At 42.6% G+C, this 17,573-nt stretch overlaps 1 protein-coding gene across 4 annotated transcripts in view; it reads left to right on the top strand.

The window, feature by feature from the left end:
* Positions 1–737: 737 nt before the first annotated feature.
* Positions 738–17,573, top strand: part of LCMT1 (leucine carboxyl methyltransferase 1) — an 84,783-nt gene continuing 67,947 nt past the window's right edge. Inside the window, exons 1-5 of one of the 4 annotated variants that reach the window (XM_030211554.1) lie at positions 857–942; positions 5,026–5,115; positions 8,189–8,205; positions 12,442–12,533; positions 15,821–15,942. In XM_030211554.1, the coding sequence (XP_030067414.1) occupies positions 5,032–5,115; positions 8,189–8,205; positions 12,442–12,533; positions 15,821–15,942 (315 nt within the window). In that variant the 5' untranslated portion in view covers positions 857–942; positions 5,026–5,031. Of the gene's footprint in view, positions 943–1,192; positions 1,239–5,025; positions 5,116–8,188; positions 8,206–12,441; positions 12,534–15,820; positions 15,943–17,573 lie in introns of those variants that run through there. The other 3 variants (XM_030211553.1, XM_030211555.1, XM_030211556.1) reach the window with 3 other exon arrangements.

Genomic DNA, 17,573 nt, shown 5'->3' with positions numbered 1-17,573 from the left:
TAATGCCACACTGGGAAAAGACCAAAGGTCCATCGAGCCCAACATCCTGTCCACGACTACTACTACTACTACTTCTAAAGCGCTACTAGGGTTACGCAGCGCTGTACAATTTAACATAGAGGGACGGTCCCTGCTCAAGGAGCTTACAATCTAAGAGACAAGTGAACGGACAGTCCGATAGAGGCGGTCAAATTGGGGCAGTCCAATTCAGGCCAAGGGCACCTGGCAGCTTCCCAAACGTACAAACATTCTATACATGTTATTCCTGGAATTGTGGATTTTTCCCAAGTCCATTTAGTAGTGGTTTATGGACTTGTCCTTTAGGAAACCGTCCAACCCCTTTTTAGGAATCTAATGAAGAAATGTATTAAGTTAGCCCTATAAAAAGGGATCATCTTATTTTTTGTTGTCTCTGTTTTACTTTATTTCTGATTGATTGGTATCGCCCTCTGTGCTAGTTCCTAGGGGGGGCGGTGCAGCTCTGTCCAATGGGGAGGGGCTGTGGGAGGGACAGTGCCGCACGGTGTCCGTCCAATAGGGAGGGGCTTGTTCTCTGTCCAATGGGAAGGGGCGGAGGCGGGGAGGCTCGTGCTCTGGAAACCTCGCGGAATCAGGAAGCTCCTGACGCTTATTTGTATTGACCAATAGGAGAGACGGATCGTGGGAGGTGATACTACGTTCGCTCTCCGGTCACCAATCAAAGCTGCGAAAGCGCTGAGGTCGCAACCAATGGGAAGGTGCGTAGTTCGCATGTCAGTGATGATGGGCCGGGAGTGTCAGGGTTATTCTGGCTTTTGTCTCTCGCTCTAGCCTGCGACTCCCTGGCCTGATAATAGCCGACTCTGACTTCCGGTGCCCAATGGCCGCCAGGGAGTCCCGCTGTCCGGACGAGTCCGATGAAGCCGTACGAGCCACCTGCGAGGACGCGTCTGTGTGTAAGAGGTGAGGGGGCGGGGCCTGGATTCAGTCTTCTTCCCTCTTCTCCTTCCCACCCTCGAATATTCCAGGACCAGGTAGACCAATTGGGGAACGTTTCTATGGAGCCAAATAAAGGCATCAGGACCAACCAGAGGAAATTATTTGTCCCATGGTCAGAGGATCAAAGGAGAAAGTAGGAGATGACCAAATGACTTCCAGCCAATTGGTTGATAAAATGATTTATTTGTAACATTTGTTTCCCACATTTTCACAGGCTCAATGTGGCTTACAAAAGACAGTAATGGTGAACGCCAAGTACCGTAAGTATTAAACGCAATTAGAAAAAGGGGTGAATGGGTGCAATAAGGGACAAGGAAATAAGAAATAAAAATGTCCATTGTAACGTATGTATAGATGCATTGTATAAGCTGCCCTTTTACTAAGGTGCACTGAAAAATGGCCTTCTCTAGTGTAGACGCATGTATTGGATGTGCGCAGGTCTACTTTTCAGCGCACCTGCAAAAAAGATCTTTTTTTTTTTTTTTTTATCAAAAATGGACGTGTGGCAAAATAAAAATAAGCACGCATCCATTCGGGGCCAGAGACCTTACCGCCATCTATTGACTTATCGGTAATGTCTCGTGTGAAAAACCAGGTGGTAATCATCAGCACGCATACACTGCCAATTACCACCCGGTTAGCGCCACGTGGTAGGAAATAGAAATTATTTTCTACTGTGTGTTTTGGACGATCGTAGATATGAGAATTACCGCCAGGGGCACGCGGTAGACAGGCAGTAGTTCTAACTTGATGCGCCTTGTACGTGCCTACGCATCTTAGTAAAAGGGCTCCTAGGTCTTTATTGAATGAGCACCATAAAGGGAACCCAACAGGGGACGTGTTTCTACGGATGGGCTGCCTGCCTCAGGGGTCACAAATGCCATGTACAAAAAACAAACAATAGATAAATAGATGTAAAGAAACATAAATAATCTAGTAAAATTTTAAACAAATAATGATCTACATATCCCACAGAAAACTTCCAGCTTTCTTTAAACTAGTCCCTTATTTTCTTACTCCTGTTTTTCTATGTTATCTATCTGTATGTTCCATCTTTGCTTACACCTAATGCTATTAAAATATTTTATTGTGTTGATACTGTAATGTAGTATACTATGCCCTACTTTGTATTGTTTGAATATTTTTACTGTGGTAATTGTCTATTGACTTATTCTTGCTGTACACCACCATGAGTGACTTCCTTCAAAAAGGTGGTAACTCCAAATAAGTTAATAAATTATAAAATACATCGTAAAACAAAAATACCAAACAAACTTAATGACAGATATAAAACAAACTGCAACTAGATGTATATGAAATCTAGATAAAAGAACTACAACCTGATGGTATTGCCTATTTGATTATAACAAACTATCCCCTCTTTTTAGTATGCTGAGTAAATGGGTTGTGCCTGGATTAGTGCACGGCAGCCGCTAGCACAGCCTAGTAAGTGGGGATATGTCAGCAACCAATGTATATAAATCAAATCAAAATCCTATCATGGAAATGTATGGTGACTGTGAAGCTGCGTTAGCTGTAATGTGACGTCAGCACTTTTGGTGGAACACTGAACTGCAGCTAATCATTCTGGGTGTCTTTTACTAAGGTGCGCTCGAGTTTGTAGGTGCGCTAAAAACGTGAGTGTGCTTTAGTAAAAGACCTGCTCCGTTAGTTACTTGCAGTTCTTTGTTTTTAAAGTGCACTTGGAGAGGGGGCAATGTGGACACGTACGTACCTCCTATGTGAGGAACAGAAGACCGTTTTTTCCTTAAATACAGTCATTCTGCATGGTCTGAATTAAGAACTAGACTTGAGACCATTTCTTTAGCAAGAATACACAGATGCACATTTCACCTTGGATTTTTCTATAAACAGTTTTTTTTTCCACACATAGTGACATTATCGTGTTTTATTCCCCTTCTTTCCCCTCTTCCTGTGGAGGAGTAGCCTAGTGGTTAGTGAAGTAGACTTTGATCCTGGGTAACTGAGTTTGATTCCCACTGCAGCTCCTTGTGACTCTGGGAAAGTCACGTAACCCTCCATTGCCCCTGGTACAAAATAAGTACCTGAATATATGTAAACCGCTTTGAATGTAGTTGCAAAAACCTCAGAAAGGCGGTATATCAAGTCCCATTTCCCATCCCTTTCCCGCTTCTTTCCCTTCCTTTTTCATCTTGTTCTTCCTTTTCCCTCTTCACCTCTGTCCTTTTTTCTTATTTTGCGTTCTTTCTTTCTTTCTTCACCTCTTCCCTCTGCATTCCACCCCTCCCCTTTCCTTTCTTTTCTGTTTTGCTCCTTTATTTCTTCCTTTTTCCCTTTTTTTTTCTTTTTTTTCCTCCCTTTACTTTTAAGGTTAGACATTTTTATACTTTATTTATATTTTTGTTTTTTTTAGATTTTTTTACACATGTTTGCTTTTATATTTAATCTGTGTATTAATATCCATTCCTTTTTTTCATTTATTTTTTTCTTTTTTGTTTATTTTTTCGTATCTTTACTTTTTTTTTTATTTTTCTTTTTAGATTTCTTACATTTTTCACACTGAGGCTCATTTTCAAAGGTTTTTCTATAAGTTATTGTGTAACTTTGTAAGGTTAAGTGCTTTGAAAATATGCCTCTATGATCTTCTTTTGTCATATTTAGGGCCCCTTTTACTAAATCGCACTAGGATTCCCGGCACGGCAATGCTGACAAAGCCTGTTCATTTTGAATGAGCTTCGGCGGCATTCGTTGGAGCGGTTTGGTAAAAGAGGCCCTTAATCTGTGTATCACTATACATTCATGTATTTTTGGATGTTTTGTCAGTAAGTGGATACGCCTGTACTTATACTCTACTTAGCTTATGTAGATTTATTTTGTAGTGGCTTCATTTGCCGTTGTGACTCCACCTCCATTGATGATGGTGCTGTTCCATTATATATGAAGTTTTGTTTTTTAATAGGACTGTGCGATGATAACTTCTTTCTTTGTTCCTGTGTTGGATATTCGTTCAGTAAGCGCCCTTTTTGAGGGGTTTTGCACTTTGGCTATTACGGTGCCTGTTTCCTTGTGCTCAGTGTTGCTTTCTCTTTATGGCTTTTCCAATGTGCCGCCAGCTGGTGGCTCATATACTTTAATGTTCCCCACTAGTGGTCTAAAGCTTATTATGGTTTTGTTTTCCAGCAGTTTTTTTGTTATTTTGAGTACCCATTCAGGGCTACTCTCAGTGGGAACAGTGGCTTTTTCTGCTTTAATGGATCTCCTGCCTATTTCAGGTTTTCCCCCTACATTTCAGAGCACAATAGCAGTTTGATATTTAGGAATAACACATGAGCTTTTTGTTCTGCTGCATGGGACTAGCCCCACCTTTTCCCTCAATTTTAAGATTTGTGCTCTCATTCTTTGTGTCATGTTTTTAGTATATCTATTTTATTGCATTATTTATTATTATTAATTTAGATTTTGCTCCCACCTTTTTCAGTAGTAGCTCAAGGTGAGTTACATTCAGGTACTCTGGATATTTCTCTGTCCCAGGAGGGCTCACAATCTAAGTTTGTACCTGAGGCAATGGAGGGTTAAGTGACTTGCCCAAGATCACAAGGAGCAGCAGTGGGATTTCTGGTGCTCTAACCACTAGGCCACTCCTCCACCCCAAAGAATCTTGTTACTCTTTGGGGTTCTACATGGAATGTTGCTACACTTTGAAATTCTGAATTGGAATCTTGTTATTCTTTAGAATTCTAGAATCTTTATTTATTTAGATTTTGCTCCCACCTTTTCAGTAGTAGCTCAAGGTGAGTTAACATTCAGGTACTCTGGATATTTCTCTGTCCCAGGAGGGCTCACAATCTAAGTTTGTACCTGAGGCAATGGAGGGTTAAGTGACTTGCCCAAGATCACAAGGAGCAGCAGTGGGATTTGAACCGACCACCTCTGGATTGCAAGACCAGTGCTCTAGCCACTAGCCACTCCTCCACTCCCTCTTTTGTGCTTGCCTAAGTCTGGGTTCTGTTTTTACATATGAATTTTTGACATTGTTTTTTTACATTGTGTCTTTTCTGTTTGTAGTTGGAAATGCTCTTATTACGCCTTGAGTTGGAGCCCCATTTCTCCACTGTTTGCACCTTTGTTTTGGATCGTTTTTCTCCCATGCTGTTTGCTTTGAAGAAAAGGAAGCCGCCACTTTTGTAGAGAAGGCTAGACGATATTTAATATAAACAGTGTATTTACAATTTTTCTGCATAGCTCAATGGGCTATTTGCAGGAAGCATTTCTTGATAAACAATATACAAGCCAGAATGAATGATTAAAAACAAAGCAATGTACAGCAGAGAGAGAAATCAGAGTGCTTAAAGCAATGCTATAGACAGACAAAGAGAAATTCAAAATGCTTACTTATTTCTTTGTTCCCTCTCTTTTTATACCGGGCCTCTGACTAATTCTCTCATACAACATTCCTGTGCAAGTCTCTGAATACCACAAACTGTTAATCATGTGCAGAACATCTGCTTTCTATTACCCCCCTACTTTTTAGTCCACAGACTTTTTGGAGCCTGCCTTTGGCTAATGTTTAATGTCCGTCAAATTTCTCATGCCTCAGGAGGGTTAGTGTTAAAACAGCTTGTTGTAATCATGGAGCCTTCCACTCCGCATTTTTCATACTTTTATTCAACAAATCTTTCATACTTTTGTTCAACAAATCCTCCCTTTTGAGGCCTGGTATTCCAGGACTCAAACATCTGTTTTAGCTCCAGTCTGTATCCTTACCTCCCTTCTAAATTTCCTCCCCCCTTTGTTTGTGGCATTCAGTTTCTGCACGCTTTTTCAATATTTTTGGCTGACATATTAAAGTTCTATTTATTCTGAATTTCAGTTATCATTGTTATTTTAAAAACATCCTGGCACATCTTTGCAAACATGCTAATACATGTTGCATTAAACAGATTCAATTGTACTAGGGTACAAAATTTATATTTCCTTTGAATACAGACAGTGAGCTTCATCAAAGGGGAATACACTGTCATTCATTCTTACTTCTCATTAGTTGATGTGGCATTAAAAATTACACAAATTAAAAGCATAACATTCATTGAATCAGTTGTTACAACATTCTGCATGTAAGTGCACTTTATCGGGGGAATGTGTTCAGTTGTCATACTATTAATCAGACACCAAAATGATGTCTGTGGGTACTTGTCCATAAGCAAGGCTTGCTTATAAATAGTCTCATTTGTCCAATGAAGGTTTTCATCATCTCTTACACAGGTATTATTGGGATAACAGACATGATTTTATCATTGTAGTCCCATATATCATAGCTGGCAAGGACAAGGATGATGTCAGTCAGTGGGCACATATGATACAATCAGTCAAATTCAACATCTTGGCCACTGTAACAAGTCTATTATCATATGTCATATGGGAAATTATAGACCGGTGAGTCTGACGTCGGTGCCGGGCAAGATGGTGGAGGCTATTATTAAGAATAAAATTGCAGAGCATATACAAAAACATGGACTGATGAGACAAAGTCAGCACGGATTTAGTGAAGGGAAGTCTTGCCTCACCAATCTAATGCATTTTTTTGAGGGGGTAAGCAAACATGTGGACAATGGGGAGCCGGTTGATATTGTATATCTGGATTTTCAGAAGGCGTTTGACAAAGTGCCGCACGAAAGACTCCTGAAGAAATTGCAGAGTCATGGAATCGGAGGTAGGGTATTATTATGGATTAAGAACTGGTTGAAAGATAGGAAGCAGAGAGTAGGATTGCGTGGCCAGTATTCTCAGTGGAGGAGGGTAGTTAGTGGGGTCCCGCAGGGGTCTGTGCTGGGTCCGTTGCTTTTTAATGTATTTATAAATGACCTAGAGATGGGAATAACTAGTGAGGTAATTAAATTCGCCGATGACACAAAATTATTCAGGGTCGTCAAGTCGCAGGAGGAATGTGAACGATTACAGGAGGACCTTGCGAGACTGGGAGAATGGGCGTGCAAGTGGCAGATGAAGTTCAATGTTGACAAGTGCAAAGTGATGCATGTGGGTAAGAGGAACCCGAATTATAGCTACGTCTTGCAAGGTTCCGCGTTAGGAGTTACGGATCAAGAAAGGGATCTGGGTGTCGTCGTCGATGATACGCTGAAACCTTCTGCTCAGTGTGCTGCTGCGGCTAGGAAAGCGAATAGAATGTTGGGTGTTATTAAGAAGGGTATGGAGTCCAGGTGTGCGGATGTTATAATGCCGTTGTATCGCTCCATGGTGCGACCGCACCTGGAGTATTGTGTTCAGTACTGGTCTCCGTATCTCAAAAAAGATATAGTAGAATTGGAAAAGGTACAGCGAAGGGCGACGAAAATGATAGTGGGGATGGGACGACTTTCCTATGAAGAGAGGCTGAGAAGGCTAGGGCTTTTCAGCTTGGAGAAGAGACGGCTGAGGGGAGATATGATAGAAGTGTATAAAATAATGAGTGGAATGGATCGGGTGGATGTGAAGCGACTGTTCACGCTATCCAAAAATACTAGGACTAGAGGGCATGAGTTGAAGCTACAGTGTGGTAAATTTAAAACGAATCGGAGAAAATTTTTCTTCACCCAACGTGTAATTAGACTCTGGAATTCATTGCCGGAGAACGTGGTACGGGCGGTTAGCTTGACGGAGTTTAAAAAGGGGTTAGATAGATTCCTAAAGGACAAGTCCATAGACCGCTATTAAATGGACTGGAAAAATTCCTCATTTTTAGGTATAACTTGTCTGGAATGTTTTTACGTTTGGGGAGCGTGCCAGGTGCCCTTGACCTGGATTGGCCACTGTCGGTGACAGGATGCTGGGCTAGATGGACCTTTGGTCTTTCCCAGTATGGCACTACTTATGTACTTATGTACTTATGTGTTCATTGTCCATTAACAAACAACAACAGTCCAATACCATCATGTTTAGGGACATGATGTTTGTTTATTCTTTGTCCATTTCAATGTTATTAATTCATCGAATATCTGCTAAATGTATCCAAGAAGTATGACCTTCCAGACAGGCAGCGGTCTGAGTAAGGGCCGTGATAGCAAAAGGCCCTACATACACAGGATCCTTCCATGTTTTATGTGTAAAGTTCTTTCGCAGTACTAGATCACCTACTTTAAAAGAACAAACATCATTAGTAGTTCCTGCCTGTGATACTACATTTGTTCGGATCATATCACTTGTCAGGTTCAACATGTGATATTTTAGGACAGCTTCTATGCTACACAGGTTGGTAATGACCTCTCATGGTTCTTTCTGACCTAAGTGCCACAATTGTACCTTATTCATAGGTTGTTTACTTCACACATAGAAGCATATTTTCAAAGCACGTAGACTTACAAAGTTACATAGAGGGACATTTTCGAAAGAAAAGTCTAGGTTGGGATTTGGACTTCTTTGCAAAACGTCCAAATCCGGGGACGGGGAAAACCGTATTTTCGAAAAAAGATGGACGTCCATCTTTCGTTTCAAAAATACCAAAGACGTCCTTGGATTTGGACGTCTTTGACTTTGGCGATTTTCGAAACCAGACGTCCATGTCAGAAACGTCCAAATGCAAGCCATTTGGGGGTGGGAGGAGTCAGCATTTGTAGTGCACTGGTCCCCCTGAAACGCCAGGACACCAACCGGGCACCCTAGGGGGCACTGCAGTGGACTTCATAAATTGCTCCAAGTTATATAGCTCCCTTACCGTGTGTGCTGAGCCCCCCAAAACCCACTACCCCCAACTGTACACCACTACCATAGCCCTTACGGGTGAAGGGGGCACCTAGATGTGGGTACAGTGGGTTTCTGGTGAGTTTTGGAGGGATCACTGTTTCCTCCACAAACGTAACAGGTGAGGGGGGGGGGTGGGCCTGGGTCCGCCTGTCTGAAGTGTGCTGCACCCACTAAAACTGCTGCAGGGACCTGCATGTGCTGTCATGGACCTGAGTATGACATCTGAGGCTGGCATCAAATATTTATAAAGATGTTTTTTGAGGGTGGGAGGGGGTTAGTGACCACTGGGGGAGTAACAGGAGGTCATTCCTGATTCCCTCTGGTGGTTGTCTGGTCATTTGGGGCACCTTTTTGTCTCTTATTTGTAAAAAAAAAAAAAAAAAAAAACATGTCAAAGACGTCCAAGTGTTAGGCTCCCCCCCTTGAAATTTGGATGTCCTTGAAATGGACTTCAGTTAGAGACGTCCAAAATCGGGTTTCGATTATACCGATTTGGACATCTCTGGGAGATGGATGTCCATTTCTTTCGAAAATGAGTCTGATAGTAACTTATGGAACTTTGTAAGTTTAAGTGCTTTCAAAATGAGCCCTATAGTCACCATACATTTCTGTGATAGATGTTTGATTTGGTTTATAAACATTAGTCGCTGACATACCCCCCCCCCCCCCCCAAAAAAAAAATTTACAAAGCTGTGCGCCAATGCCTACACAGCCCATTCAATGTGAGTGGGCTATGTCAACATTAGTGCACCGGCAGCCGTTAGCGCAGCATTGTAAACGGGGGGGGGGGGGGGGGGGGATAGTTTGTTATAATCGAACATAAAAGGGCAAATGCTAATGGGGATGAATGTATGGTAGACCAGGACCAATTCTCAGAAGACTGTGTCTGTGTCTGTGAGGAGCTAGCTAAAAGTAGCCAAAGTGATGGTACCTGATGGGATACTCGGAGATGCTCTGGCGGCTCCACTGTCTGACCTCTTCAATGCTTCCTTAGAATCTGGAGTGGTCCCGGAGGACTGGAGAAGGGCAGGTGTGGTCCTTCTGCACAAGAGTGGAGGTAAGGAGGAGGTTGGTGGTGAGTAAACTAAAGGAAACACTTTAAAGCAGAGGATTGTGAGGTTTCTAGAATCGAATGGACTGCAGGACCCGAGGCAGCATGGTTTCACTAAAGGCAGGTCATGTCGGACAAATCTGATTGATTTCTTTGACTGTGTGACCAAACAGTTGGATGTGGGAGGGACGCTAGATGTTGTGTACTTGGATTTTAGCAAAGCTTTTGATATGGTTCCGCACAGGCGACTGATAAATAAATTGAGTGCCCTCGGTATGAGACTAAAGTGATTGACTGGGTCAAAAACTGGTTAAGTGGGAGGAGACAGAGGGTAGTGCTAAATGGAGTTTGCTCTGAGGAAAGGGATGTTATCAGTGGTGTGCTGTAGGGATTGGTCTTCAGGCTAGCTCTCTTTAACATTTTTGTGAATGATATTGTGGAAGGGCTGTTTGGTAAGGTTTGTCTTTTTGCAGATGATATCAATCTCTGTAATAGGGTGGACACCCCGTAGGGTTTGGATAGTATGAGGAAGGTTCTGGTGAAGCTTGAAGAATGGTCCGATAATTGGCAACTGAGATGAAATTCAGGGTCATACACTTGGGTCACAAGAATCCAAGGGAACAGTACAATATAGGGAGTGAAGTGCTTCTGTGAACGAAAGAAGAGCAGGACTTGGGGGTGATTGTGTCTGATGACTTTAAAGTGGCTCTGGTGCATTAGGAGAGGAATGGCCCCCATCTCTAGTTTCCTTTTTTTCCTTTTTAGCATGTAAGCCCCCTAGATGTACTTGCAATTGGGGGAGGAGTAGTAAACCCTCAATAAACTTGAAAAAAGAGGTGATGGTGCCCTTGTATAAGTCTCTGGTGAGGCCCTATTTAGAGTACTGTGTGCAATTTTGGAGACCGCACCTATAGAAAGATATAAATAGGATGGAGTCGGTCCAGAGGGTGGCTACAAAATTAGTAAGTGGTCTCGGTCATAAAACTTACAGGGACAGGCTTAGGAACCTCAACATGTATACACTGGAAGAGGGGCAGGAGAGAGGGGATATGATAGAGAGGTTTACATGCCTCAGTGGCCTTAATATACAGGAGGTGAGCCTTTTTCAAATAAGGAAAACTCTGGAATGAGAGGGCATAGGATGAAGTTGAGAGGAAATAGGCTTAGGAGGAATCTAAGAAAATACTCCTTCACGGAAAGGGTGGTAGATATGTAAAATAGCCTCCTGGTGGAGGTCGTGGAGACTAAGACTGTGTCAAAATTCAAAAAAGTGTGGAACAGGCAAGTGGGATCCCTTGGGAAAAGAAGGAGTTAGTGGGTACTAGGGATGGTCCATTTGGCCCTTACCTGCTGTCAATGTTTCTATGTTTCTAATTAGGCAATACCATCTGCTTGTACTTCTTTTATCTAGATTTCATGTACGTCTAGTTGCAGTTGGTTTTATATCTGGCATTATGTTTGTTTTGTATTTTTTTTTTTTTATGTATTTTGTAATTTATATTTTGTTTAAGTTTTCTGTGTGATATGTAGATCATTATCATTTTTTTACTTTTACTATATTTTTTATTTATTTTGTTTTGTACATAGCATTTGTGATCCCTGAGGCAGTCGGTTCATCCTCCAAAACACGGTCCCGTGTTGGCTCCCCTTATGGTGCTCATTCAATAAAGACTTATATTTTATCAACTGGTTAGCTGGAAGTCATTTGGTCATCCCCTACTTTCTCCTTTGGTCCTTGGATTTATCGTAGGGGTTTGTTTCCTGCTCCTTTTTGACGTGCTCATAGTCTGAGGACTGTAGAAACAGTTATTTGCTCCAGATTGGTTGTTTTTTAATCATATTTTTTGCATGTGGACTAGTTAATACTTGTATAAAGCGTTTTATGATAGAGGAAGACTAAACAGATAACTTTAGGTCTGATGCTCAAAACTAACGTTAGTATTAAGAAGGGGTTAGCGCTTGATGTGCACGCATGTTATGCGCAGAAACAAAGGGCTGGAGTGCGAGTGTAAACGTGCGCTAACAGGTAAAAAAAAAAAAGATTGTGAGTTTTAACAGGACAATCGTCATGACATGTCACCCAGAAGTGTTTCTTCTTCCCCAGCTTGCCCACAGAACAGTGCTGGAGCTTACATTATAATCGCAGAATCTGATTCCTGGGCCAGGACTGGCACTTAGAAAATATATGCATAACGTACTCGGGCTGATTTTCTATTGGCTCTGACCAGGTATAGCTTTCAGGGAGGCAGTTTTATAAAGGCACATGTCTTGCCATGTGTTTCTGCTCGGCCTCCCTAAAGGAATTTTAACAGGCTGCATAACTTGTGTGGTAGATATGCAGATGTTTTACTGTTAAACTCTTAGTGTCCAATGTTCCCATCAATCTAACACTGGACACTAAAGGGTTATGATTAGAGAGAAAGACCTTGATGAATAAGGTCTTGAAATGTCTAGCACAGAGCTTCCAGTTGTGTTACAAAACCCGTGTCACAACCTGAATGGGCTCTCCATAGCTGCATCATTCTGTGTCTCCTGTTGGGGGAAGGGGTGCACAATTCAATTTGGTCATGGAGTCACGGCCACAAGAGTGGTGATGAGCACTGGTCTAGCCTATCTATCGAATTGGACACCTTAGTTGGAAATGTGTCCCTGTCTAGTAAATTGACAAATTTGCTGATACATTTCTTTTTCAGATTTGCAGTAAGTGTTGGTTACTGGCCAGATCCTTACATCCAGCATTTTGTCAGACAGGCCAAAGAAAGGAAGGCACCGGAGATCAACAGAGGTAGGGTCACTATAGAGCGCAGAATATTCTGCTGTTGAATGTCAGAGTTGAGCTGATATCCCAGGGCTAAGTTGTCTTCCTTTTTCTGCATTGTGATAGTGATTTAAGCTCGCTGAAGTGCTAACGTTTTTTGTAGAGAGCTGGGATCTGTGTATTTAACTGTGAAACATTATGGGATATAATAACACAAACCAGCCCACGTGTATGAGACGCTCTACATCAGGCTTGTCCAACCTACGGCCGTGGTCCAAAACCTGGTCTGTCGAGTGCTGGGCCTGGCCCTCAGAAGCTCAGCAGGATTTCTTGTTTCCTCTCCTCTGATGTCAGCGGTTTGTAAGCTGGAGCCCTGTGGTGCCAGAAGTTCAGGTTGGTCTCACAGTTTCAAGTCTCTAGTCATAAGGGGAAGCAGAAATCCTGCTGAGTTTCTGCCGCTGGAGCCAGGTGAAGGCTGGGGTTGGGGGAGGGAGGGATACGTGAGGAAAATAAAGGTTGAACGAGCCAGCACTAAAATAATTTCTTCAGCACAACTTGAGCTTCCCTGATGCCACTCGTTTTCATTCTTTATTTAGTCTGTTTATTTTTTGTTTTTTTTTATGGCAGTGGAGGAGGAGCCTAGTGGTTAGTATAGTGGCCTGAGATCCAGGGGAACCAGGTTCAGTTCCCACTGCAGCTCCTTTTGACTCTGGGGAAAGTCACTTATCAGAAACGGATTACAAATTAAAATAACGTTTACTAACTATTAGAAAAGAAATGGGAATCTTCAATTTAACAGAGAAATAAGTGTAGTCAGAAACCAAAGAATAGAAACTGTTAGGATAGAGAGCCTGAAAACTGTCAGCTAGTCTTGCCGGTCTGCCAACCTCGGGGATCAGCAGAAAAAGATGAGTCTTTAGGGCTGTAAAGGTAAGAAATTTCATAAGGAGGAAGTAGTCTGAAGCCTAGAGTGTGTTAAAGCAGGGATGTACAACTTCAATTGCCCCAGCTACAAAAGAAGTACCTGTATATAATATGTAAATCACTTTGAGTGTGACCGTAGAGAGGCGGTATATCAAATCCCATCCTCATCCCCTTTTCTACCACTGTCCGAGACTAAAGCAAAAGAACAGAAGCTGAGCAAACCTACATCCTGAGGGGATACATCAGAGAGAGAGAGACTGTGTTTTCAGAGTGTGTGATGCTACACGTGTGTGTTTTGGCCCTCCAAATGTTATAAAATGTAGCTCCGAATAGGAAAAGGGTTGGACAGGCCTGCTTTACATGAACCTTCAACTGTGCTGCATTCCCACCCCCCACCCCCAGCAGCTCAAAGCCCCACAACTCTCTTTCCTCCTCCATATGCTTCCCAGGTTGCCTGCCCCCTCCCTTCCTGCTTCTCTGCTGCTGCCAATCCCCTTACCTCCTCCTGCACCTACCCAAAGCTAAAGCAGAGTCAGCACTGTGCTTGCCCTTTAAGTACAGGCCTGCGTTGAAGTGCTACTGTGTCCACTGCCCCTCAGCAGTGGGGGGGGGGGGGGGGGGGGAAGGGGGTTAGGACACTGCAGTGCTACAGTGTGGGCCTGTACTTGCAGAGCAAGCAAAGCACCGAGTCTGTTTTATATTGGGACGGGGGGGGGGGGGGGGGGAGGTGACATGATCCCAACAGCAGGAGGAAGGATTTCATGCTGCACTCAAACTCTGCCATCCTAAGAAAATACCTAGTCCACCTAGGAGGCTGCAGGACATAATTATATGGGAGGACTGTAGAGGAAAGTGAAAGTACTAAGGCTGCACACAAGGTACCCCTGATGAGAGCCAGCTGATGGGCTGATGCTCAGAACCAAACGCAGGTGCTAGATTAGCGCCCACATTAGTAAGCGCAGAATGCTCAGAGGCTCTAGTGTGGGAGACGACCTGCGTGTCAAAGGTTAGCTCAAATAGCATGCAGGTGTAGTCAAACGCATGTTAACCAGCTCATTTCCCGTTCCCTCCCAATGCTCATAGAACAGTGCACAAAACAAAGCCACCTTATCGCTGAAGAAATGTTGCCAGCTCAGGGCAGGCTTTAAGGTGTTTGAAGAGAGAATTTCTAATTCGTTTTTTAAAATTTGCCTGTTTTTATTTAATTTGGACGCAGAAGGAAGCCCCTAAGCACTGCTAGTGAGATGAACGTGTGCGAGTCAGAGCACACGCAAAAGTGAAAATACACATTAGCACCTGTTTTCCTGCGTTTAAATGTAAGCCTTCCAAGTAAAAAAAAAAAAAGAGGAAAGAAAAACTGAAATGCCTATATTTAAAGGTAAAATACATGTCAACGTGTGCTTCACATGCACACAGGAGCGGAGTTTTCTGTGAAACTCTTCTGTGCGTGCACCAAGCATATCCTCCCCCCCCCCCCCTTTGCTTTTATAGTGCGCATATAATTTGAATACTATTTTCTTTGAGCACTGGCGAGTTGGGTTTCTGTGCTGTTGGGTTTCTGCGGGAGTTCTGAGCGTCAGCCCATGAGAGCATAAGCACAGATGCTGTGATGAGAGTAAAAACCTTATGTAATTGCTTTCTCAGCATAGAATGATGAATAAGAATAGGGTATGGCTGATGGCTCCCTGATGAGAGCCAGACTCACAGTAAAATGCACTGAATCTTTGGCCTGGTTTTCAGAATAGCTGCCTAAACATATGCAAATGTAGCTTGTAAATACTTATGGCTATCCTGAAAACCTCCTCAAATATTGCCACAGTGAAAAGAAAGAGAACTAAGGAATGGATGGAGTGGACTTCCTCTCATTTGGCACACAGGAATCGCTAGCACAGCTTTCTAAAAGAGGCCCTAAGAACTAGTATTAATGTGGATTGCGGTACAAAACGCCAGTTCTGTCTAACGTATCCCACGTCTGGTCTGAACCAAAGTGCAAATACCTTCTGCATCCCGTAGCCGTCAGACCTTGCAGCCATTTTTTGATCAGACCTATAAGGCAGATGAATGTGATCCGACTTGTTTGAGTGGAGGGGGCAGAAGCAGGCAGGTCCAGGGATCACTGGGCACTTGTACTGAGAGAGGTCCGTGAGGCAAGTCCAGGAATCCATGTTTTTGTGCTGCTTTTTTTTTTTTTTTTTTTTTCATTATGCCAATAAAATCAGGTTTTTGATATAATAAAAACCATAAAGCACAGATATTCTGGAAAAAAAATTGCCGTTTGATTTTTGTAGATTGATACGTCGCCTCTTTCACTGATTGCTCTTGTTGCAGCTTGAAGTCCCAAAGAGCAAAGGAATTGTGAAACATCTTTGCTGTTGAATTTCATTTTGCAGGATACTATGCTCGTGTACAAGCAGTTAACCTGCTCCTGGATGCTTTTTTAGAGAGGACGGGCTGCAACTGTCAAGTAATAAGCTTGGGTGCTGGTCTTGATACCACATTCTGGAGGTTAAAGGTAAGGGAGGATTACACAAAACTGTGGTTATTGTGAAGCAGCTGGGTCAGAATGAGACTTGCAATGATGGCATTTAAAAACAAAAGATGTGCTGTACCAGATAAGGCATAACAACTTAAGAGTAGCCATACAGAGTCAGACCAATGGTCCATCTAGCCCAGTGTCCTGTTTTTCAAACAAGTGACCAAGCCAAGTCACAAGTACCTGGCAGAAACCCAATTAGCAGCGACATGCCAAAGGTCTGTGGAACCTACAGTAACATCCTGTCTCTTACGGGCAATCCAGGACACGGAGTATATCCATTGCGTATCTCGGGGTATGAACAAGGGATGGCTTTCCCAAATGTACATGGTTAATAATGGTTTAGGGATCAGGTTGGAGAAAGAGCACATTGAAATCTAAGTGCTGTTTTTTTGTGCTATCGGATATTTATATGTTTGTTGCAAGTACTGTGATAATTGAAAATGATATTGAAATAAAGTTTAAAAAGTTCTTTTGGGAGGTTTTTGCTGATGATTGGGCTGAGTCAGTAGGGGGCTTGTGGTACTCAAGTCAGAACGTTGGAGTGGAATGGGTAATGTCTAATTTCCACAGCATAAAATCCAGAATTCCTAAAACTTTTTTCCTCCCTTTGAACAATTTTAGATAATATACATGAAATAAAAAATTGTGCACTGCAGTATAATAGAGAAAAGACTTGAATGGTGCAGTTAAAAAATATGTTTATAGGTTAAATAGAAGTCCTCGTCTTTTGGTTTACAATTATGGACTTTTCCTCCAGGGATTTGTTTAAACCCTTTATAAACCCAGCTATGTTAAGTGTCCTGGCCACATCTTTCAAACAGATGCTATAGCTTGATGGTACATTGGGTGATTAAAATTATTTTCTCCAATTTGTCTTTACAGTGATGTGAATTTGTTTCCCCTCTCCTGATATCCCTGTTGCATATATCACACTGAATGGTTTCTGATCTTTAAACAAAAGGAACCGGAGTTAAAACTTGTATTAAAAATGTTTTAACTGTTCTTAATGAATAATTTTTATCTGACACCCATATGAAAAAGTAGCTGCTCCCTAAACTTGTTAACTGGTTGCACCAATCCTAGTTGGGAACTTTGTGGATTGGAGGCTGGAAAAAAGAGGTCTGAGCAGATTTTCCCCCTCTGAATTTGCTCCATCACCCTAATAAAATATACTACTACTATTACTTAACATTTATAAAGCGCTACCAGGGTTACGTAGCGCTGTACAATTTAACACAGAGGACAGTCCCTGCTCGAAGGGGCTTACAATCTAAAGGACAAAAAAGTGCAGTCAATCAAATTGGGGCAGTCTAGATTTCCTGAATAGATGAATAATGGTTAGGTGCCGAAAGCAACATTGAAGAGGTGGGCTTTGAGCAAGGATTTGAAGATGGGCAGGGAGGGTGTTGGCGTATGGGCTCAGGGAGTTTATTCCAAGCATAGGGTGAGGCGAGGCAGAAAGGGCAGAGCCTGGAGTTGGCGGTGGTGGAGAAGGGTACTGAGAGGAGGATTTGTCCTGTGAGCGGAGGTGAGTAGAGGTGGTGGAGCTCAGCTGGATTCAATTTGTTTTGGATAAGTTGATGATCTGAGAAGTGTAGTAGCAGATG

This window comes from Microcaecilia unicolor, chromosome 8 (assembly GCF_901765095.1).
Source record: "Microcaecilia unicolor chromosome 8, aMicUni1.1, whole genome shotgun sequence".
Taxonomy (NCBI): domain Eukaryota; kingdom Metazoa; phylum Chordata; class Amphibia; order Gymnophiona; family Siphonopidae; genus Microcaecilia; species Microcaecilia unicolor.
This window is presented reverse-complemented; position numbering and strand designations above follow the sequence as displayed.